Source organism: Glycine max, chromosome 17 (assembly GCF_000004515.6).
Source record: "Glycine max cultivar Williams 82 chromosome 17, Glycine_max_v4.0, whole genome shotgun sequence".
NCBI lineage: Eukaryota > Viridiplantae > Streptophyta > Magnoliopsida > Fabales > Fabaceae > Glycine > Glycine max.
The window spans coordinates 32268887-32294431 of NC_038253.2; the positions used below are offsets into that span (position 1 = coordinate 32268887).

Genomic DNA, 25545 nt, shown 5'->3' on the forward strand with positions numbered 1-25545 from the left:
CGCTGATGCCATCTATATTTTTGCAGGTATGGCGCCCACTAGGCACCCTTTGGACCCAGATAAGTCCAACAGGGCCCTGGGATTTCCCGCACTGATCACAGGACTCTGCCAGTCGTTCGGAGTCCCCGTTGCACCTACTAAGGTGATTCGGCCGCCCATCACCCGGGCTTTTATTGAGAAGTACTGTACCCAGAGACAGGCTCAGGTGATGCTCCACAGGCCGCAGGCGCGCCACCACCACCTCATCAGGCTGGCCAGGCTGGGGCATTTGACATGGAGCAGTATTTACGGCATTTGGTTCACCAGCAGGCGGCCAACCACCGAGCACATGTACAGACCCATGATTGTCTGTACCAGATGAGCCTTAGCATGCAGAGCCAGGGCTTCGCTTCTTTTTCATGCCCTACTCCAGACCAGTTCAGGGCAGAGGTTGCATGGCCCGGAGATTGGCCCGAGGCCCAAGCAGGAGAGGCACCCCTAGAAGCTCCCGGCGATGGAGAAGAGGCCCACGAGGACGAGGAGATGGCCGATTTGCTTGACTTCTTGGGAGGGAGTGGAGATAGGTGACTGGGAGATCCCCAGATTCATGTTTTCTTTCATATTTCTTTTATCATTTTTATTCTATGTTATTGTTTTGACTTGAGAGACTAATGTTTGTTTTTGTTGTTTCGATTGTCATTTGTACAGCGCATACATTTTTTTTAGATTGTTGTGTTAGTGTTTATATATCATTACTATCGATGGTGTTTGAAATTCTGGAACCGTGTAGAGTTCTTCGTTTAGGAACATCGTCCAAAATATATATGTAAAATAAACAAAAATCATGATAAAAATAAAAATAGAAAAGAAAAAAATGGAATGAATGAAATGGAAAAGAGAACAAAAAGGAAAAAAAAGAGAACATAAGAAAAAAGAAAGCAAGTAAGGAAAAAGGTGGAAAAAGAGAAAATAAGTTGTCTAGCTAAAAACCGACATGCTTTTGAAAAGAGATGATTTCCAACTTTTCTTTGAAAAAAAATTCATTGATCATAACCGATTTTTGAAGAAAAAAAACGTGTCTACACCTGAAGGGTGAATGCTGTGAAATTTCCCCGGACGCTCGAAATGGACTTGGAGGAATGCACAAATTGATGAAAGAACATATTTTGGAAACATTGGGTTGATTTAAAATAGAGGAAATGAATCCTGAGCCCTAGCATCACATGACCATAAAAATTTGACACTTGAGCGTCCGCATAGGTGCATGCATGACCAGTTTTGCATAAAATTTCCAAATCATCATTTTTTGCATTTGTGTCATGGAAATAATGTGGGGCATCCCTTTTACCTTGAACCAAACCAAGCCCTGACATATATCATGTCTAGCCATTCTACAAGCTTTGAGCCAAAATCCTGACTCACCATAAACCTTGACCCAGGGTGAGAATGTCAATCCTTACCCTCGGAAGCGAAAAGAATAGAAGGGAAATTTCCAATCAAAGAAAGGGAAAGAAGGAAGATTTCCAATCAAAGAGAAAGCAAAAAAAGAAAAGAAGAAAAATTCCCAATCAAAGAGTGGGAGAAAGCAAAAAGAAAAGAAAGGAAATTCCCAATCAAAGAATGGGAGAAAGTAAAAAAGGAAGAAGAAGAAGGAAAGAAAGCTCCTGATCAGGGATCGAAGGAAAAACAGAAGAAATGTGCAGAAGGTCTTTGGACCGGACAATATCTGAACAATACAGAATTGTCACCAAATAACAAAAAAGGAAGGAAAGGAAACCACGACCTAAAATGGTCTTCTCCCTTTGATTACCAACCAAAATCCCGTGCGCTAGCGACTTTTTCGCCCCGCACTAAACAAAAAAAAAACAGAAAAAAGAAAAAGCCAACAAAAATCAAAAGCCAAAAACACACAAAAGCCGAAAAACCCGCTAAAAGAACCCATTCCCAAGGGAAGTCCTATTGATCCATGATCACGCATGTAATTTTTGATTTGATAGGAAATAATTTGCAAAGTCAAGTCATGACATATCTATGGTTCAGAATTAGGATGAAACACTTACCTATGCGAGATTGATACACTTTGAGTGGATTTCTTCTATTTTTGTCGAACCCAGTGTTTCCTCTAAATGTTCATTTAGAAACGAAATGCTAACATCCAAAATCTCAGTTAAGGTTATGGGGATTTCATCAGCAGACTCTCCTTCCCCGGTGAACGCATTGTTTTTCACTCAAAAAAGCGTATGCTGCTCTAATCAGTTGGAATATTTATCTCTTTACTAAAGCATGTTTGCATTTTAGCGAAGAAAACACCGAGACTTTTTCAAGTCTCACAAGTTATCCAGAACTACGTAGGTCTGAGTTCCTCATTGGAGGATACGTAGGAGCAAGAGCCTCGCTTTTGTCGACCACACCGCCTTTTGTTGCCATGACCCGAGAGCTGGTAGCCCGCGGAGACACCTTACGGTTATCGCACCTCGTCATTTAGTGACCCAAGTGTGATTGACGAGCAGAGGCCAATGTGGTAATCTGCGCCCTTTCCGGAGATGTCAGCATCTTCCGATGGAGACTTTTCAAGTCTCACAAGTTATCTAGAACTACGTAGGTCTGAGTTCCTCATTGGAGGATACGTAGGAGCAAGAGCCTTGCTTTTGTCGGCCGCCCCATAATCTTTGTCATACTGACCCTGAGGTCATGTGACGTGCACCCTTGTATCATCCAGAGGCGGCGGGCCCGATGATACGCGGAGATACCTTACGGTTATCCGCACCCTTTTGTCATCCAGAGGCGGCGGGCCCGATGACAAGCAGAGACAAAATTTGGTCATTCTGCACCCTTGTATCATCCAGAGGCGGCGGGCCCGATGACAAGCAGAGACAAAATTTGGTCATTCTGCACCCTTGTATCATCCAGAGGCGGCGGGCCCGATGATACGCGGAGATACCTTACGGTTATCCGCACCCTTTTGTCATCCAGAGGCGGCGGGCCCGATGACAAGCAGAGACAAAATTTGGTCATTCTGCACCCTTGTATCATCCAGAGGCGGCGGGCCCGATGATACGCGGAGATACCTTACAGTTATCCGCACCCTTTTGTCATCCAGAGGCGGCGGGCCCGATGACAAGTAGAGACAAAATTTGGTCATTCTGCACTCTTGTGTCATCCAGAGGCGGCGGGCCCGATGATACGCGGAGGTACCTTACGGTTATCCGCACCCTTGTGTCATCCAGAGGCGGCGGGCCCGATGATACGCGGAAATGCCCGAGTGGTTATCCGTATAAACTTTCTTTTGCTATCTGTAAGACAGAACGCTTGATAGCATGCAGAGGCTCACATAGTCTTCTGCACCTTTTGTTCCTCCGGGAACAACAAGTCATTTACATGCGAAAATTTCATGGTCGCCCGCGACTCTCGTCAACCGAGAGGAGCGAAATTAGTGTCATACACTAATTTTCGTCCGGGGACCTTTGCTTGATGACATGCGACCTTTCTTTGGTCCTTGCGAGGTGCTTGGCACCCATCATTAGGCAATTTGTGAAATTCCGGGAACGACAAGTCATGGTCACCCGCGACTCTCGCCAACCGAGAGGAGCGAAATTAGTGTCATACCCTAATTTTCGTCCGGGGACCTTTGCTTGATGACATGCGACCTTCTTTGGTCCTTGTGAGGTGCTTGGCACCCATCATTAGGCAATTTGTGAAAATCCGGGAACGACAAGTCATGGTCACCCGCGACTCTCGTTAACCGAGAGGAGCGAAATTAGTGTCATATCCTAATTTTCGTCCGGGGACCTTTGCTTGATGACATGCGACCTTTCTTTGGTCCTTGTGAGGTGCTTGGCACCCATCATTAGGCAATTTGTGAAATTCTGGGAACAACAAGTCATTTGCATGTGGAGATTTTATGGTCACCCGCGACTCTCGTCAAATCGAGAGGAACGAAATTAGTGTCTTATCTTTACTTTCCTTTTATCTCCAATAAAAGACAAGTAAAGAGGGGCAACTGTCATACCCTAATTTCGTCTGGGGACCTTTGCTTGGTGACATGCGACCTTTCTTTGGTCCTTGTGAGGTGCTTGGCACCCATCGTTAGGCAATTTGTGAAATTCCAGGACATGCCGGAAAACCAAAAAAATATTGATGCACAATCCGTAAGTTTCCGTGACACACCGGAAATCAAATGGAAGCATCGTTGCATAATTAAGTGAGGTTCCGTAACATTCCGTAAGTCAAAAAGGGGATGATTATGTAATCCGCAAGGTTCCGTAACATTACGGAAAGAAAACAAGTATCGTTACGAAATTCGTAAGTTTCCGTAACTTTACGAAAAAAGAATCACCAAAAAAAAGCAGAGGGGGTGTACTTAGTAAAAATGGGGTGCAAATAGCACCCAGGCCCACTTGGGCCCTCCAGAATATTCCTCTAGAAGGCTGTTGCTTCTGGAGGAAGCAACCTGGCTCGCCTGGGCGAGCTGGGCGGCAACCACCTCCCCTATTTTGCTATAAATAGGGGAGGAAGTGAAGAAGAAAAGGGTTCAGCCCCTTAGGCACTTCTCTCTCTTTCGAATTTGCTTGGAAAAATTGTTTCCGTGAAGAAAATCTAAGCCGAGGCGCTTCCGAATCGTTTCCGTAACGTTTTCCGTGAAGAATTTCGCAAAGGTTTCGACCGTTCTTCGACGTTCTTCATTCGTTCTTCATCGTTCTTCGATCTTCAACGGGTAAGTACCTTGAACCAAGCTTTTCGATTCATTCTATGTACCCGTAGTGGTCCACATTGTGTTTCGTGCATTTTTATTCTCATTTTGTTTACTTTTTATACCCCCTCTTGACGTGCTTAAGCCATTTTACTTAAGTCATTCCTCGCTTAACTTAAAAATAAAATAAATTTCCACCGAACGTTTGAATTGTATTATCCGTTAACTTCGGTTAAAATAAATTCCGACCGTTCGGTCGTGCCGTAACCACGTTGGAAATAAAAAAAAAGGTAAAAAATAATATAATAATCAAAAAAACATCTTTCAGTAAAATAAAGCGGAAAATCAATCGGACGTTTTCTCTTTGGGATTTCTCATTCTTAATCGAATTGATTAATAACTAAAGCGAAACTAAGGTTAAAATCAACTCGCCTAGTCAAGCTCGTCCATAAAAAAATAGGCTTTTGAAGTTTGTCATTTCATTTTCTCACTAAGTAAAATGGATCATTTTTAAGGTCCAACGCCTTAAAATGATCACCTCTTAAAGTAAAAAAGAATCACTTGATAAAGAAAGAACTACGTAGGTCTGATTTTCTCATCCCAAATTGAGGAATACGTAGGAGCAAAGGGAAACACCCTTGTCGACCACAAAAAGAGAAAAAATATAAAAAGGATATAAAGGATATAAGGACATAAAAGGAAACGTAAAAATCAAAGTCATGTTTGCACATTCGATTAAAGGCTGTCGTCCCTTGTGACGGACGTGTGGGGTGCTAATACCTTCCCCGCGCGTAAATACAACTCCCGAACCTTTCACTTAAAAGTTCGTAGATCGCGTCTTTTTCAGTTTTTCCGACGTTTTCCTCAAATAAACGTTGGTGGCGACTCCGCGCGTATTCCTTTCGTGGAACACGCATCCCGCGAGTCACGCGTCGCCCTCCCGCCGAAGGGTAGGTTGCGACAGGGACCAAGGGACATTGACAATACAATAAAATTAGAGTAGGGATAGTTGACACTAAATGAGAATTCAGAAAAAAAAAAAAAAAACATGTCTAGAAATGAGTTTTAATAAACACTATAACTTTGCATATAAATTCCATTCTTTGTTTTAATAAGATTCATTGCATATACTGATATGAATTTTCTTTTTAAATTGGTTTTTTTTATTGCCCTGCAATGTTATTATAGTTGAACCTCTTGAACCGTAGAAGTCCCTCCTTCCAGCTAGTAATACAGATCAAAGTGGAATCTGCATGTGATATCATATTTTCCAAATATGGAAACTTGAATTAAATGCTTTGCTATTCTGTGAGCTCCTTATACTATCTAGTACCTATATGCCTGTTGATTAAGTCATTTTCACACCAGCATGTGTACTACTAAAATTACTTGTAGTAGTAGTATTTTCCCCATATTAACTTCAGTTTGACCAATTGAGATCACAATAATATTTTGGTTCCCAGTAACCATTCTCGACTATGCTTCCAGCAAGACAAATGAGAGAAGATTATTTGAAAATATGGTGTCGTTGACTGCAGTAATGTTAATTCCTCTTGAGATCACAAGACAATATATTATATATTTTTGTGTGTACTTTATTTCTTTAATTTTTCTTCTAAATATTTATTAAAAAAATTGTACAAACTGAGTCCTATGATCATATCCTTTCTTAGCATTATTGGTAAAAATTAATGGATTGAAAGGTATTTCGATAGAAGGGGTCAAGTTATTTGTAATTGTAATAATAACATGTTCCAATGGAAAATAAGGGAGGTTTGATAAAAGTAAAAGGTAATTCCATTTCATATTTAACAAATGAGAATATTTTTTGAATTAATTTTCAAATAAGAATAAGTTTTAAGAATTTTTACGACTTTTAAATATGAAATTGTAAAAAAATTCACAATTTTTACCTTTTTTTTTTAATATTGAAGTCGTAAAAACTCTAATGACTTCAAAGTTATAATAAACACTAAATGAGAATCAGAAGAAAAAAAACATGTCTAGAAATGAGTTGAGTTCGCAGCTTTGACTCTAATACAAACTTTTATTTTTGACTGGTATTCAACCCGAACCAAACTTATGAGCAGTTGTTAGCTCAGTTTGATTTAAAATTATAACTATTTTAGATATTTTTATTTATTTATTCATTTACTTTGTACAATAAAATTAATTATTTCAATTTAATAATCAAAACCCTGAACCAGACTTGCTACCCTTTCATTGCAGTCTCGCATCTTTAGTTCTCTGCTCGCCGTCACCTCCGTCCTCCGCTGCATCTTTATTTATAGTTCTCTTTCTTCGACCACTCACTTTGTCTACGTAAGTAACCCTCACCCTTCTTTATTATTATTTCCACCAATTCGTTATCCCTTGCTACAATTCCTGACGCAGCAAATTGAATTTTGTTCCTTACTAAGGAAAATTACTTTATTCATATAGATTTGTGGTAGGGTTCACATTTGTTTGGTATCTATCTCTGCAAGTGCCTCTCTCGTCCTCATTGCGTTTCACATTCTCTGTCAGGTATCTATCTCTGCAATTTCAACTTTCAACATTATTACTCACTTGTTTCATTCAAATCATTGTTCCTAAGTTAGATTTTTATGTCCCTTTTAGACTATATTGTAAGTAAAACAATCACATATATAGATTTGTTACATATGGAGTTATGCTATTGGACCTCTCGATAGAGTAGAACATGAAATATGTGTGACCATGCATACCAATATGTGATATTTGACATATTTGTGTTTACTCTTTCACTCAAGTATAAAAGAATCAATGATCAGAACTTTACGAGAATAACACTCTTACTCTCGTGTTCAATTGACAAACATATGGACCAAGGGACATTGACAATACAATAAAATATGATTGCAAAGGTTAAAATCGGATAACCCAATATAGAATTATGGAGGCTAGCTTTTGAATTTGGGATAAAAAAAAGTAAACAATTAGAGGAGGTATATTAATAATTGTTGATAAAAAAATATACACCAAACCTAAAAATGCATAAATTCGTGCGCGCACACACATTGCTATAGTATATTTAAAACAATAAATTAAATCTACAAAAGTATAGAACATTAAATATTAAAACATAATAAATAAAATTAGAGTAGGGATAGTTGACACTAAATGAGAATTCAGAAAAAAAAAATGTCTAGAAATGAGTTGAGTTCGCAACTTGACTCTAATACAAACCGTCGTAAAAAGTCTTATTTACAACGACGGTTAATATACCCGTCTTTAAAATACTTGCACCTTCTACGACGGCGGCTGTTACGACGGTTCAAAACCATAGTTAAAATAACTATTTAACCGACTTAAAAAGTCATATTTGCAGTCGTATTGTTATCTGTATTTCTGAGAAACTAGTCGTTTTTAGTAAATTCAACTCTTATCGGTATTTTCAAGATCTATCTACGTACATATTTTTATCTTTTTTGTGATAATACAAAATTAATTAATTTGTACTAATTAATCATTAGTCTATAATCTATATTGGACTCATTTGAATAGACAACTTAATTATTAAGATCTTATTCAGTAAGTTCTTATTACATAAGGACTTGTGTTATCAGTACGTGCTTAAAATTCAATAAGTTATTTGCCTTTGGATATGCATGTTAAAAGTGCTTCCATAATTTTAAAGCGTTTGGATACGGTGTTACATAAAGTACTTATGAGATGTTGTCTCATTTTATAATTTTTTAAAAAAATCAAATTATAATTAAAAATAAAACAAATTTAAAAAGTAACTAAGTAATTAAAAATAACATTATTTATTTTATTAAAACATCACTATACTCACCATATATTATAAAATTGTGATTAAAATTTATGAATCATAAATTTGAAAGTTTTGAATTAGTTATATAATATAAAAATTAAAGCAAAGAGGTGGGCTATGAGAAAAATAGTACGAAATTCTTAAACATTAGAACCACAAATGCCTTTTGAGTCACGAAATCCTTTTGGGGGAAGAATGAAATATATTAGCAGAAGAATAAAAACAAAATAAAAGCGGATGAAACGTAAACGAAAAATCAAAGCAAAATGAATGAAAAGGTAAAAAAAAATATTTTTTTTAACTTTTGGTTATATTTGACAAAAGTAACTAGAAATTAATAAACTAACTAGAAGTTAAAAATTTAGCTAGTAATTAAAAATTATATTAAATAATTTATTCAAATGAGCTCAAAAGATCTTATAGACAACCCATAATACATTTTTTTTATTGACAAATATTAATTATTAGTAGATATGATTAAACTTGTGACCTTTTTCTTTTACTCGTTTTTTTTAAGCATCCAACAACCTTATATCTCTTCTCAAATGTTTTTATAAGTTCTCCCAAACACTCTTATGAACACTTACGATAAAAAAATAATATAAATAAGTTATTTATAAGTTCTTCTAAACGGAAACTATATGTATATTGTATACAATGACAAAATTGCAAGGTCGTTAATAGAGCGTGTGCTAGTTGGGACAATTGAATTGGACAAATGAGTCAATGATTTAGATTATTGTTTTATCAAGTATAAAGTCATAAGGTTGCCATAAATAGAGTTTTCCTGGTGACAGTGGAAAGGGGCAACATCTTGTGCTCGGTGATTAGACATTAATGGTTTGAGTAAAACTTAAGAGTGATATTGCTAGTCATGTTGAATATGGACATTAGACAATGTAATATGAGTGGTTTCACTAGTTTGATTGCTTGGTGACAATAAGACGATTTGAGATTCAATTTGGACCGAGGATGGTGTCTTTAATTATGAATGATGAAAATATAGAAAGAGTTTAAAGTCTAATGAAAGTGTCACCTCCTTTAGTTTGAGATTTGATCCTTGATTTACAACAAAGTTATGATTAGAAATATCATTTTACCTTTAATTAAATAAACTGATTTGATGAGAAGAGGATGAGCAAGTAATTAATAAAATTATTTTATTTTTACCATTTCAAATACAAATTATTAAAGTAAGAAATAAGATAAAAGATTTTTATGATTATTGGTAAGAACATATTAATTAAAAAATAATATTCAAGCAAAATTAGACTCTCCATACTATTTTATTAAAAGTTATTATCTCTTTTTTAAAAAAACATTTCTAATGTTGAAATAAAACATATAGGTTGATCCTTAAGTTTGTCAATATATGATTAAATATTTGTTGAATTTAGTCTCTTAAATAAATAACTTAAGAGATTAATTCTTAACCTTTGGTCAAGAAATATTCTGAATTAAAAAAATATAGTTTCACTTATAAGAATTGTTTCACAAAGTTAATTAGAGTACTTCTTTTAGAGTGATCAAATTTGTTATGTTATCCTTTTTTTCTTATCCTTATGAATTGAATAAGATATAATGGAGTTTACAACACTCATTTGTTTAACCAATTGAACTAAACCTTATTGGTTGTTATATATTCTCTTTAATTATATTTAATGTCACTTATATTTTACAAATATAATTTTTTCCTTAAAAAATATATTTTATTTGTTGTGCTATTTTTTATTTGAATGTTCTAGTCAAAATTACTTTTTTAGGGCTAGTCAAAATTAGTTATAAACTACTAAAGTGTCTTACTAATTCTATCTCTCCATTCCAAAAAAAACTATCTCTTTTCTATAAATATAACTTTTCTTTCGCTTAGCTTAAATATTCTTATCTATAATTTCAATCTATACTTTTATCATAAATTCTATTCAAAATAAATTTATTTTTATATTTAAACATTTATAATATATATTTATATAATAGGTTAAATTAGTTTTTTTCATCTAATTTATTATTTAGATTTGATTTGATATTCTATTTTTTAGTTTAATTTAGTTTTCTAATTTTTAAAATCAATTTAATTTGATTTTATCATCTAAATTAAACTAACAGTCTTAATAAAATATTTATTTTGTGGCATTTTTTTTTTTTTTGTGAATGGAAGGGGAACACCCCCAACAAGATAGCATTATAAACCACAAGGAAACATGCTAAAGCTTACATTTGTCATAACAACTTTATAAACAAAGCTTGGAACACAATCAAATATACGAAATTGACCATTCAAGGACAAACCATGATTCACCATAGAACCGTTACTTGATTACCTTCTCACAACGAATGAGACTAGGCACAAAGTTGAAGCAAGAGTGAGTGGGAGAATACCCCTTGGTCAACCAAGTGATTAAAATTTTAGAATCCGATTCAATAATAAGATCCTTAAATTGTCTACTTCATTTCATTTTGTGGAGGTTCAAAATTACTTACTGGCAATTATAAATCCTCACAAAGTGCAATCCAATTTATACGATATGATAAAAGTAAATCAATTTAAAGAATTATAAGATCAAATTGAACTAAAAAAAACTAGACAATCAAATTAAATCTAAAAAACACATTAGTGGACAAAAAAATAATTTAACCTATATAATAGTGTTCTTACCAAAATCTGAAACCGTGACACGTTAGGGTGAACGCGGTTATATGGGGAATCGAACTTCACATGTCGACTAGGAGAGGTACCTTTGACAGGAGGGGGGGGGGACCTGCAAAACAGATGACTTCGATGCTCAAGTAAGAATATGAATGAGGAAAGCAAAGCAAGTATATGCTTAAGTAAAGCTTGTATGAGCTAGAGAGAGAGAGAGAGAGAGGCACATGCTTGATGCTCGTGTGCTGAGCGTGTGATGGATTGTGTAGAGGGGTTCAATGGAACCTGTATTTATAGTAATTGAGGATGACTGTTGGCCTTTGTTTGTAGGGGCTATTGCAGCCTTTCTAGATAATTCTAGGCTTCTAGATAATAGCCAGGAGCTTACATATAATGTTAGAGATAAACATTTACTTATAGATAAAAGGTAGAAGATAATTGTACCTTGTAGATAATGTGTGAGCTTATAGATAATTAATTATCTGCTAATAGATAAGATATTCAAATACATTTGAATATTCATAAGTTAGAGATATAACCTGTTTGTTGGAGAGCCCGACTACTAAGGGTCAATCGTCTGTGCTCCTGTAGTAGGGCTAACATTGAGGGTGGACACGTGTCTTTGCGTGTCATATAGGATGTCACGTGTATTTTATGGGTCCTTCGATGATGAATTTTGCACTTTATTTCTTGTGTGTATGTATGTATGTTGTCTTTGGTCTTCACAACGCTCCGTACTTGTGACCATATGAATAGTATGAATAGGCCGGTGTGATGTAGACAACGTAGGAAGCAAAACCTTGTTGATGTAGAGTTAGGACCATGGTGGTCTTGTAAAGAGTAGAATGACATGGACTCATCTCCGATTTGATTTCAACCTAGTTAAAGGTCTTGTCACTCATTTGGTGGGACTTTCTTCTATTTTGTGGAGCTTTTCTCCTAATGGTTGTGAGGAGTTATGTTTGACTTTCCCTTGATTGAAGGTCTTGTCAACCAGTCGGGGGGCAAGTCGCTTGACTTGTTGAGTTCATCCTCTGATGGTATCAGGAGTAAATGTGAGTTGCACCTAATTAAAGGTCTTGCCAAATAGTGTGGTGGCAGTTCGTTTTCTTGAACTTGAACCTTGGACGATGGTCATCGTAGATGCTGCGAGTGAGCAGACCAAGGGGGTACCTTGGGTTTTGTGTACCAAGGGTGAACCTTGGGTTTCAGAGGTATGAGTACCAAGGACAGACCTTGGGTTTTTGATAAGCCTATATTATTGCATAGATAATAAGTTAGGAATAAAGAAGATTGTCAAGGGTAGACCTTGCGTACCTTGAGTTCTCGTGGAGATGGGACTTAGTACAAGAAAGGGCTTATCAAGGGTGAACCTCGGATTTCTCGAGCCATAGACCGGGGACGTGTTTGCCCTAAGTTTTGTGAAGCCTATGGAGCTGTGTCGAGGCTTACCAAGGATGGGCCCTAGATTTTGTGGACCTGTAAGGATCAGCAAGCATGGAGCTTGGGTTTGATGAGTCTTGTGTGCAACATAAGTGTTGTGCTCTTACATACATGGCACTTGTCGTGGGTGGCATGTATTGGATACAAATAGATATGTTTTTGCATACGTGCCTCTTACAAAGTGGCATGTACTAGAGGCATGGTGGTGTGAATCAGTGGGACTTACCAAAGGCGGACCTTGGGTTTTGCGAGCCCTTTGGAGGATTGACCAGGGAATTGTTTGACCTAGGTTTTAGGCACTGTATTCTTGCATTCATGCCACTCATCATGGGTGGCACGCACTGGGGATGTGGTGATATGCTCCTGCATATATGTCACTCGTTGTGGGTGGTATATACTAGAGTTATGAGGGTACAATCGTGCATGCATGTCACTCGCCATGGGTGGAATGCACTGGAGGCTTAGTAGTATGCTCTTCCATATATGTCACTCGTCGTGGGTGGCATATACTGGAGTTATGGTGGTGTGCTCTTGCATACGCACCTCTTACAAGGTGACACGTACTAGAGACATGGTAATGTGCTTGTGTGCACATGTCACTCGCCGTGAGTGACACATATTGAGCTGTGGTAGTGTGTTTGTGTGCACATGCCACTCGTTGTGGGTGACACGTACTGGAGCCATGATAGTGATACGCTCTTGCATGTATGCCACTCATCCTGGGTGACATACACTGGAGTCATAATATTGATACGCTCTTGCATGCATGCCACTCATTGTGGGTGGTATACACTGGAGTCGTGATGGTAATATGCTCTTTCATGTATGTCACATGTTGTGGGTGGCATATGCTGGAGTCATGATATTGATATGCTCTTGCATGCATGCCACTCATCTTGGGTGGTATACACTAAAGACTTAGTAGGATTCTCGTGCGCACATGTCACTCACCGTGGGTGTGGCATGTACTTGAGACACAATGATATGCTCTTGCATATGTGCCTCTTACAAAGTGGCACGTACTAGAGACTGAATGCTAGAAGAGAGGCTCACCAATGGCAGACCTTGGGTTTCAAGAGCCACAGAGCTACGACTATGGATGCTCTTGTCTTTATAAGAGAAATAAGAAAATAAAGGGATGTAGAATTTTTATTCAATGTAGTTGGTTGAGTACAAATTGCTTTCATTAGCCCAGATGTGCCTCGTTAAAACCCCTTAAACCAAAACCCTAATTTTTCTATTTTTTGGACAAAAGACATGAGTAGGAAAAAGAGTACAACATTGGGTTTGGAGTGTAGGTCAGATGAAGTAGAACTTCAGGTGGGTGGCATTCCATGTTCTTGTTGCTTTGTCATCCAGCTCTTGTAGTCGGTACGCTCTGTTGTCAAGGTTAGTTGTGACCCTGAAGGGGCCTTCCCCATTGGGGTCAAGCTTTTTCACTCGGGGATCTTTTCTGGCTTCACCTCGGACTCGCCATACAAGGTTACCAAGCTGAAAGGCTTATGGTTGAACCTTTGTATTGTATCTCCTTGCTGCTCGTAGTTTAGCAGCTTATTCCTTAATCCTTGCCATTTCTTAGACTTCTTCGGTGGTTTCAAGTTCCACCCTCACATTTTCTTCATTTTGTTGTTGCTGGAACAATAATGTCCTTGTCGATGGTTCCTCGAGTTCAATGGGGATCATGGCATCTGTGCCATTTGTGAGTCGGTAAGGAGTTTCATTGGTTGTTGTCTGGGGTGAACAATGGTACGCTCAAAATATGTTGTAGAGTTCTTCTTTCCATAGATCTTTAGACTTGTCAAGTCTAGTACATAGGGTGGAGGCGATTATGTGGGGTCCTGAACTTCACACGTCGGCTTGGAGATGTACCTTTGACAGGAAGGGGAAACCTACAAAACAAATGACTTCGACGCTCAAGTAAGAATATGAGTGAGAAAAGTAAAGCAAGTATATGCTTAAGTAAAGCTCGTATGAGTGCGAGAGAGAGGGACACATACTTGTTGCTCGTCAGCTGAGTGTGTGATGGGTTGTGTAGAGGAATTCGATGGAACCTATATTTATAGTAGTTGATCGTGATTGTTGGTCCTTATTTGTAAGGGCTATTGTAGCCTTTGCAGATAATTCTCGGCTTATAAATAATAGTCGGGAGCTTAATGATAAAAATTTGCTTATAAATAAAAGGTAGAAGACAATCGTACCTTGTAGACAATGTGTGGGCTTATAGATAATTAATCACCTGCCAATAGATAATATATTCAAATATATTTGAATATTAATAGGTTAGAGATAACTTGTTTGTTGGGGAACCCAATTGCTAAGGGTTAGGCGTTCGCGCTCCTATAGCAGGACTAACGGTGGAGGGTGAACACGTGTTTGTGAGTGTCATGTTTGTGAGTGTCATGTATGATACCACGTGTAATTTGTAGATCTTGGACATTACAAATAATGTGATAAAATTGAAATTTCTTTAAATACTTGTGCCTATATATATTTATTGATAAGCAAACAACATTTTCAGACTGCTTTGTAAATCTTAAGGTACTTCTCTTTAACTCAACAGATAAAAAGTAAAATACTTTGTTTTTTATATATTTTTCAAAGATAATTGTCTCCGAGCTCAATGCCCTTTCGTCATTAGGTTTCACGAAACAAATTTTCTTAATTAGGAAAAGCAAACAAAAGAAAAAGCAAGAAAGCATTTAAACGACAATGATCATAATTTTCCAAATATAGGAAATAATGATTGAACCTTAGACCATGAATATCCCCAATTTAATGACCTCCCTGTAATAATAACACTGATACGAATGACGACGGTACTTTTTTCTTTAATAAACAATACATGTATTGATTTTACATGCATTATCTTTCAACTACAATTACATATCGTTATCGGTAATTTGATTTGCTTTTACAAAATTATTTAAAAAATTATACTGATAATAATTTCTGACTAATTAATAGTGTAAAAACTTTTATACAACTATATTATTTTCTTGTTAGTTTTAATTATAGTTTATCTACTTTAATTTTGTAAAGTTTTTAAATTTGTCGCCCATGACCACTGACAGAAAATGATAGGGAGACAACATGCTTTTTAGATGAAGGTTGCTTATGGTGTCAAAATTAGTTTTGTGATTTATGAAAAAAATTGTAAGAAACTCGATCTGTAAAATAATTAATTTTATTCTGAAATATGGGATGGCTTTGGATATAATTAAATTTTGCAATTCAGTGATGTTGGGATTTTTATTTGTTGTAACCCAAATAAGCCTATCTTAATAATTATAATGTCTTCCTTAAAAAAGTAGTTATAATGCCTTTTTTAGGGCGACAAATGTAATGACCCACCTTAGTTATGAACTATTTCAGACAGAAGATCTTATTTTAATTTATTTAAAACTCATAAATTAATTTATTTAAAGTAGGTATTTTTCTTCCGTACATCTTTTAGTTGTAGAATTTAGGAGCAGTGGTAGCATAACCTTTTGGTGCCTATCTCATATCCACGTGTTACTTGTACAATTTGAATTGTGTTTGCGGCAAGGAATTATTGATTTGTACTTAAGAGTTCACATAGATAAAATCCGCATTAATATTACTTTATTATTTTTTATATTCTAATCCACATGTTGAACAATAATTAACCCGTGATATACTATTTGTTATCGTGTAAACTTGTATACATGCATGTATCGTAAAATCAACAAACAGTGGATTGATAAATGACAAGTTGCTATAATAGAAACTATTCATGTCTCTTGTTTCATATTCTTCTTCATAAGTTTTGGGTTCATTTCAACTCATACTGATAGAGATGTTCAAGACACATATGGTATATTTAATTTTATATATATATATATATATATATATATATATATATATATATATATATATATATATATATATATATATATATATATATATATAATTTACGCACACACAGGAGGATAGCAAAATATAGAGTGATCCAAGTTTGAATTCTCAAATTGGAGAGCTTTGTAATTTTTTGTGTATATCTAAGAATTAAACACAAACGAGCTGCCTAGTTAATTTTTTTTTAATGAGGATCAAATCTAAGTATTCATTCATCTACTTAACCTCTTATTACAAGGTCGATCCTAGTGAGTTCTGCCTAGTTCATGTTGGTTAGAGGCCAGCTTGATGGTTTAAAAACCGAATTTCAAACTATCGGTTAAAGGTGTTAAATTTGGGAGTTGAGTTTTAGAGAAAAGTAGATGAAAAGATAGGTAATTTTATCTTTAAAAATATTTTTTTTAAGTTTTTAGAATAAAAGAACTAAAATAATAAAATAATATTGATTAATGTATTCTCCTATTTTTTTTTTTTATAAAAAAAGTTATCTTCTATTCCTTTTATCTCTAAAAGCATTCTCAAATACACCTTTATTTAAACTGATTTCTGGTTGAACAAATTAAACCGCTGATTAATTAGGACTAATTTTCTTTAAATTATTTTTTTCTGAATTTTTAAATTATATTTCACATTTATCTAAAAATACTCATATACATATTTATTTAAATTATTGGCACATATAACTATAAGGTAATATTTAGAGGTAATACTTTTTGAACGTAAGAATGCAACCTTACACATACCAAATATTAATTTAAATGCTTAAGGTAAAACTAATTATTTATATAGAATTAGTCATCTATAAATTGGTTCATAATACTCTTTGATCGGTGAATAAGTAATTTGAAATATCCTCCTAAAAAAAACTAATTTGAAATTAAACTGAAAATGTACTATTATAAGAGCTGATTAGGAAAAATTCCCGGCAAGATAAAAAATAAGTTCGAATCACGAGTCCATATATCATATATACATGAAAGAATATTTGTTGGGTAAAAAATAAAAGAAAATGTTTCTGGCATTTTTTTTAGTACGAGGATCAAATAATCCTTATATTCATTCTGTCCCTGTACCCAAAAAAATAAAAAATCTTTCTGTCCACATCTTGCTCGTACAACTTGAGCTGTGCTTAGGGCAGGGAATTATTATTGACTTCTCTGTTGCTGTTTTTGTTTGGAAATAAATAAAACTAAGAATTCACATAGATAAAATGCGCGATTATTAATGTTTTATCATTTTTCATATTCCAATCCATAGATTCATCAATAATATATTAAACCGTGAGATAATATTTATTATCTTGTAAACTTGTACACGTTCATGTATTAATATAATCAAAACAGTAGATTGTCAACGAGGATTATTTTGTATATTTCCCTAATGCATTATTGTTAAATGACAAGTTGCTCCTAACATTGACTTTACAAATCCCTATATATAAACAAAAAATTTCCCATGTATCACATTCATATATATTCACTTCTCTTATAGTAGTTAACAAGTTTGCTTATTACTCAGCTTAATTTATTGCTCTTGAGAATCGATAGTTTCAAATTTCGAACCAAACACACATAACATTTTCCATGGCATACCAAAACCCTCCTTCAATTCCAATCTCAGATCCTGAAGCACCGGAAATCACTCCTACTCATACTCCTTCAACCACCACCCCACTAGCCAATGGATTTTCAACCAAAGGAGTGGTGGAAAAAATAAAAAACAACTTGGTTTTTCACTCAAAATGGGGTGAGCTCAATGGCGCCATGGGTGACCTCGGCACTTATGTACCAATTGTTTTGGCCTTGACCCTTGCTAGGGACCTCAACCTTGGCACCACGCTGATATTTACCGGTGTGTACAATATCATCACTGGTGTCATCTATGGGGTCCCTATGCCGGTCCAGCCGATGAAGTCCATTGCGGCCCAGGCCTTATCGGACACTGATTTCGGTGTGCCCGAGATCATGACCGCCGGTATATTAACCGGCGGCGTGTTGTTTGTTTTGGGGGTGACAGGGTTGATGCAGCTTGTTTACATGCTCATTCCTCTCTGTGTTGTGAGGGGAATTCAACTAGCACAAGGTTTGTCATTTGCCTTGACAGCTGTTAAGTATGTGAGGAAAATTCAGGACTTGCCAAAGTCTAAATCTTTGGGGGAGAGGCATTGGTTTGGGCTTGATGGGTTGGTTTTGGCCATTGTTTGTTTGTGTTTCATTGTGGTTGTGAATGGGGCTGGGGAGAAGAGTAGAGGGTGTTGTGATGTTGTGGAAAGTGGTGGTGGTGATGATGATTTGGGTGGTCAAAAGAGGAATAATGAGGTTGTTGCAAGAAGCAGGACAAGCAGGGTGAGGAAGGTTATTTTCTCACTACCTTCTGCTTTCATGGTGTTTGTGTTGGGGGTTGTTTTGGCCTTCATAAGAAGGCATGAGGTGGTGCATGAAATAAAGTTTGGACCTTCCTCAATAGAAGTAGTGAAGTTCTCTAAGCATGCATGGAAAAAGGGTTTTGTGAAGGGTGCAATCCCTCAACTTCCATTGTCGATTTTGAACTCTGTGGTGGCTGTTTGCAAGTTGTCATCAGATTTGTTCCCAGGGAAGGATTTCTCAGCCACTTCGTTGTCAGTGACAGTGGGATTGATGAACTTGATTGGTAGTTGGTTTGGTGCTATGCCGAGTTGCCATGGTGCTGGTGGACTTGCGGGGCAATACAAATTTGGTGGAAGGAGTGGTGGGTGTGTGGCACTTCTTGGTGTTGCCAAATTGGTGTTGGGTTTGGTGTTGGGAACTTCTTTGGCACACATTTTGAAGCAGTTTCCTGTGGGGATCTTAGGGGTGTTGCTTTTGTTTGCTGGAATTGAACTAGCCATGTGTGCTAGGGACATGAACACAAAGGAAGATTCCTTTGTGACTCTTGTTATCACTGCAGTTTCACTCGTGGGATCAAGTGCAGCTCTTGGCTTTTTGTGTGGAATGGTTGTCTATGTGCTTCTTAGGCTGAGGAATTGGACAAGGGGTAAACCACTTTCTACTATTTGGATGCAGAAAAGTCCTGAGCAAGTTTGAAGAAAAGGTGTATGTACATGATGTTGTTTGTTTACTAGTAATTGTCAATGTGTATGGTTTTCAAAAGTGATTGTTGTCAGAAAGTTTCTTTCTTTTCCCCCTACAGTTTGTTATCATTTGTTGCTTGACCAACAATGGGGACTTGGAAGGGTTTTAAGACATTATTACTCTATTTGTAATTGCAAGGAGTGTTAGTTAGTATGTAGGAACCTTTAGTTATTGATGGCTTTTGCTCTTTGTAGTTTGAGTGTATTCGCGTCACCAGAAATTGTATGTATATAGTAATCAATAATATAATTGGAATACATTAACGGTGTAAATCTTGTTTACACTGTTATCCCATATATTATGAATTGTTTTATAATTGATAAGTGTTGATTTAAGTAATTCTTAAGGGGTTTACACTTTTCTTTATCAAAATTAAACTCTGCTCTCAATTCGTATAAACTTTTGCACAGTAAAAATACATGTATTTGGGTATGATGGTTAACATGATTGAGAGATGACAATAACAATATACTCTTATCTTACAGGATGAGATTATTATTTTTCAAGAATCATTTTAGTTAATTTTTAATTTTTTTATTAGTGAAAAAATATATTTGACGATTTAGTAAACAAGGTTTTTTATGTAGTTTTTTTATGTTTTTTATAATAATTTTTATCATTTTTTGAAATAGTATTTTTTAAAACATTAATTTTTAAATCTTTATTTTTTATTTTTATTTTTTTTCTTAAAATATTTATTTAATTTTCTTATTATCCTTTTTAAATATGTCATTTTATATTTTTTAATTTCTTGAACCGTTATTTTATAGAACATTTATAATTTAATATGTTATCTTAAAAATTTTAAATTTTCAGTTATTAACTAATTTTTTAATTTTTAGTTAATTTTATCGAATATAACTAACTATTTGAATCAGGTCATTCGACTCTAATGATTGTGAGACATAAAAAAATATATTATAAAAAATGATGTAAAAATAAATATATAAATGATAGTATAACTCAATCACGTAAAAAACAAACATAAAGATCATTGAGCTAAAATCTCTTATGAGAGATCTTTAAATCGTATGAGATATTTTGATTTTGATTCTCATTCTATGGAGGACTTGTTTGTGGCTGTCTATGTTTATTTGTGCGGATGACGTCTGTGGGTAGATTCTTGAACTCATGGGAGCAAAGAGCAACAAATGGCCAAGATGAGTACATTTCCATTACGAGCTAATGTGATACACATGCTTTCAAATTGTGACTTAAGACGGGGTTGCTGTGGTGATAGACTTTGTTTGTGACTGTTATAATGCTGACAATTGCTGGGCCACCTTGGCTCAAAATCAAGATTGTGCCTATAAATTCTGAGGTTTTATGTTAATTTTATATTTGAGTTATTTTCTAATATAATTCATTAATTTTATTTATACTTTTATTTTTTTTCTAATGATATTGATATAAAGTAACTTAATTTTCAAGGACCTCAAACATACATTCCGGGACAGACTCATGATTTAATGACTGGGGTGGGATGGTGAGGGAAATCAATAAAATATATAAGCATTAAAATTCATACAAAATATTTATATATTTTCTAAAATAATTTAAAAAATATAACAAAGAATATATTTACACAGAAGATATTAAACATATTTTTAAATTTCCTAAATTACAATGACAATAAACAATTTCATATTTCACCAAAACATTTAATGAATTAAATTTATAATAAAAATTAGTATTTATGTTAATTATATCTTTCTTACAAAAATTCTTATTAATCATATTCCAAGAATCTACTTAATTTGAATAAATTATGTAGCTCACTAAATTATCTTTTAAGACAATAGTAGCCAACAACCATTGAAGAATAATTTACTATAAAAAAGTTGACAAATGGAAGAAGAAAAGTATTTGTTGTAAGAAAGGCTACAACTTTGAAAACAAATTATGACAATGAAAGAAATTAAGGACAAAGACGGAAAAAGAAAAATAAAGAGATTATAGGAAAGTGTTGATAGAAAGATAAAATATTTTTTTATGTGTTACAAAATTTGTCAATCTTATATATATAGTATTTGTAAAGTTTCATCCATAAATGTTAAAAAAAATCATTTGATTATAAACCATAATTATTTATAATTTTTAAAGTAGTAGTAATAATAATAGCATATTATAAAAATAAAACTATTTAAAAGGAAAATAAATAATACTAAAATATTTTATCTAGAAAAAAATATAATTATCTCTATTCTCTACCATAAATATTATAAAAGAATAAATTATTTTATTAAAATATAAAATAATAGGTAATACTTAAATAATATTATTTACATACTTAAATTTCCAAAGCAAAATAATTACTTAACATTATTTTTTTCAAAATAATCTGATATAAAAAAAAACTAATTTGAAAAAAATGACCTCGTGTAACCGTCCACCCCTACGCATAGAACCAATCATGATCCGAACCAAGGATCATTTACTACATTCCTTGATTGTTATGCTTATGGAAAAAGAATTTTATGCAATTAACATCTAACGGTTTCAGTTCACTGGCTGATTCAATAGATTGTATAATAAAAATGTGAATAATTTATTCAATCATTACTTGCAATATAATTGATATTAAATTGAATCTAAAATATTTTAATTATAAAAGTTTTCTTTTGATTAAAATAGTTGCAAGTATTATTAACAATATTTCATAAACATTACTTACATACATTAAAAAAAACTATTTTTAATATAGTTTAATACTTCTAATTAGGTTTGGTAAAAAAAAAGGCTTCTAATTTGCCATTTTAATTTCTTTTGTTAGTATATTCTTTTAATAATATATTAATTTAAGATAAAAAGTTAAGACAAATAATATCAATATAATGTTCAATAACTTAAATTTGTTTCAATTCAAATAAAAAAAGTTCAAAAAGTGATTTCATATTTTTAAATTTGTTTAAATGAGTTATAAATAAAAGAAAAAAAAATTGATTAGATATGTACGTGCACAAAATAACCAAAACAAAAATAGTTAATTTTTCTTGTAAGAACCAAAAGAATTATTTTTTTTACTGAATGTGCAATCTCATTACTGTTATTATCATAATTTTTTTATGGTTAATACTATTTTTTATATAAAATTTAATCTTTATTTTAATTTCAATGCCATTCTTTTGTTTGCATTCAAATTAAATGTAAATTAATTTTTTCTATTACTTTTTAAATGATTAATAAAACGTCTCAAATAACCTACAACATCATTTATATATATATATATATATATATATATATATATATATATATATATATATATATATATATATATATATATATATATATATATATATATATATATATATATATATATATATATATATATATATATAATCATACTAATATATTGTATTGATTTAAATTTAAATTAGTTTTTCTAAGAATGTATAAAAAAATTAGAAACTTCAATCCGGCTTAAGGCGGAGGCCTTATTTGCCTAGCTATAAACACAACCTTTACCCAAATGACGAATCAACCCAAATTGTAAGTGTTGACAGAAGTGTAAACTTCTGTACAAGATCCCTAATAAGGATTTGTTAAGAATAGATTGTACTTTGACTTAGAGCAAAGTGTACTTTGTCACTATATCAAGATAAAGTGTTATTGTTACTGAGAGACCTTGGACTTTGTACTAGTAAATTCAGTCCATCTTATACTTCTATAAATACGACCAACGTCATTGTAGCAGGGAATTATGGATACACACCATCATTCTAGTAAAATTTGTGATTTTATTGTCAAAGTGTCTTTTGTACATATTCATCCATTTTTCATGATCTCAATCTGTTGAAAAGCTTGTCATCATGAGAAGATCTTGAACTTCCATTCACTTATCTTATTTACAATATTTTTACATACATTTTTTTTCTATTCCTCTTTTTGTTTGTTACATTTTTTTCTCCATTCCTCTTTTTGTTTCTTACATTTTTGATAGAAAACATCAGTAGGAATAGAGTTTCATATGTATATTACATTGACAAAAGACTAAGAAACTTAGTCATTGTATCTAAGATTCTATTAATTATTATTTTTCCTCAAAATTATTGTAAAATTAACACTATTTTCATCATCTTTAATTTATTTATTTATCCCACAATTTGTTTTCAAAGATTGACACATACTGTTGTTCCCATTTTTGAATCTTGACAGATATTCTTTTCGACATAAAATCGAATATTTGGTGCTTGATTGTATCTAGTTTGAAACGGGCTTGCCGGCCTCTAACCCCTCTAATAATGTGCCTTTATCCAACAATAAATAGTGGCGTGACTCTAATTCAACTTTGCAAGAGATAGAGTACATAATTGCCTTAATGCCTTTATCAAACATTTATTGCCATTATTTGGAAATAATTGTTGGTATGTGAAACCAATTAAGGGCTTCTGAGGGGTTCTAAGATTCTTGTGCTATAATTTAAGGGGCATAGGAGAGTTATAACATTGATTTGTTAATGATTAATAAAGGAAGAAGAAAAGAAGAAAAAATTATAAGTTTCAATCTTAGTAACAAAAATTAATAATTAATATTTATTGATAAAAAATATATAAACAGTACTATAGGTACGAACTTTAGTTGTTGCTGGCTTTTGGTCCTTGTACTTGGCGGATATCGTCATGTACGTAATGCTTACTAGTTACTATCAATGAAGGAAGTTGCTTCAGTTTATAGAATCACACTCAAGGATTTTTTGGTCATGTGGAGCCTGAGGGAAGACTCTTGAACTCATGGAAGCAAAGAACAAAAAAAATAAATGGTAAAAAATAATACCTTTTCATTCAGAGCTAATTTGATAACACCTTTAGACCAAAAGTTAATGTTTTGGTGCTGGCATGAACCAAATTTGACAAGTGCCTTTATCCAACAATAAATGGTGGCATGACTCTGTCCCAACTCCCAACTTTTGGAAATCGCCTCAAAACCCATACGTGCCAATTGCCATTAGTAACAGTGTCATTTTGAGTCCCCCTTCCCATTTTTGCTTTTCCAATTTCAAGTCTTAATTACTATTTGTCAAAACTAATTAATAGTATTTTGTTCTTATTGATCGGATGATAATGGCCTAAGAATAAATCTTTTGGCATTAATCAATCCTCTCACCAACATCTTTTTTATTGTGAGTAAAATTAGACTTAAATTCTTTAAGTAAGATTTTAAATTTGATTTTATTAAAAATGATTAATTAAGTTTTTCTGAAGAAATTAATTATAGATAAAGTTGGTATTGTAAAAATTCTTAAGGAATTTCCTAGATTATCAAGTATAGGAAACAACAGGATCTTGAAACCTATGATTCTCATAAACAATCAATAGAGAAAATAAACAGATAATGCGTACCTTTCTCCATGGAAAGATTTCTCTCCGGTGACTTTGATTTCCTTGAAAGAGGAGAGAAATAAGATTTCACTTCCTTTGACCTTTCTTTATGCTATGAGTGAGAGAGAACACTTTTTTGTCAGAAAGGGGACCTTATTTGACGTTTCTGGGTATTAACCCCCTTTTATAACCACTACTCCCATCAAGTAGCAGTTCCCTCTAGAAACTTCTCATAATTAACCCAATTACAAATTAGTCCTTAATTATTAATTAATTAATTATTAGTTCCTACATAAGTCACATGTCTCTCACATGAGACATTAATTCTAACATTCTCCCACTTGGCTCATGTGACATTAATAAACATTATGGACTAAATAAATAAATAGATTAACTAACATAATGCGTATTAAAAATGACTAAATTGTTTTATACATTGGGTACATCATAATTTCATGATTAAGAATAGGAACCAATTCGAGTCATGGCGGTTGTACACCATCTAATCGACATAGTCCCTTCCATATACTACAAATTAGTCTTCTCCTTAATATGACCATTAGTTAGGAGTATATAATTGGTCCAACATAATGTCTTCATTCAAGACAAAATCTGTTAACATTACTCTAACACAAACATGCATGCAAACATAGAGAACATGTAATCAGAAACATATCATAATTGAGCTC

General features: G+C 33.8%; 1 protein-coding gene across 1 annotated transcript; it reads left to right on the forward strand.

The window, feature by feature from the left end:
* The first annotated feature begins 17920 nt into the window (after nt 1-17920).
* On the forward strand, nt 17921-19826 carry LOC100780730 (molybdate transporter 1). The gene has a single exon (XM_003549184.5). The coding sequence runs from the start codon at nt 18012-18014 to the stop codon at nt 19488-19490; it is 1479 nt and encodes a 492-aa protein (XP_003549232.1). The 5' UTR covers nt 17921-18011; the 3' UTR covers nt 19491-19826.
* The last annotated feature ends 5719 nt before the right edge of the window (nt 19827-25545 follow it).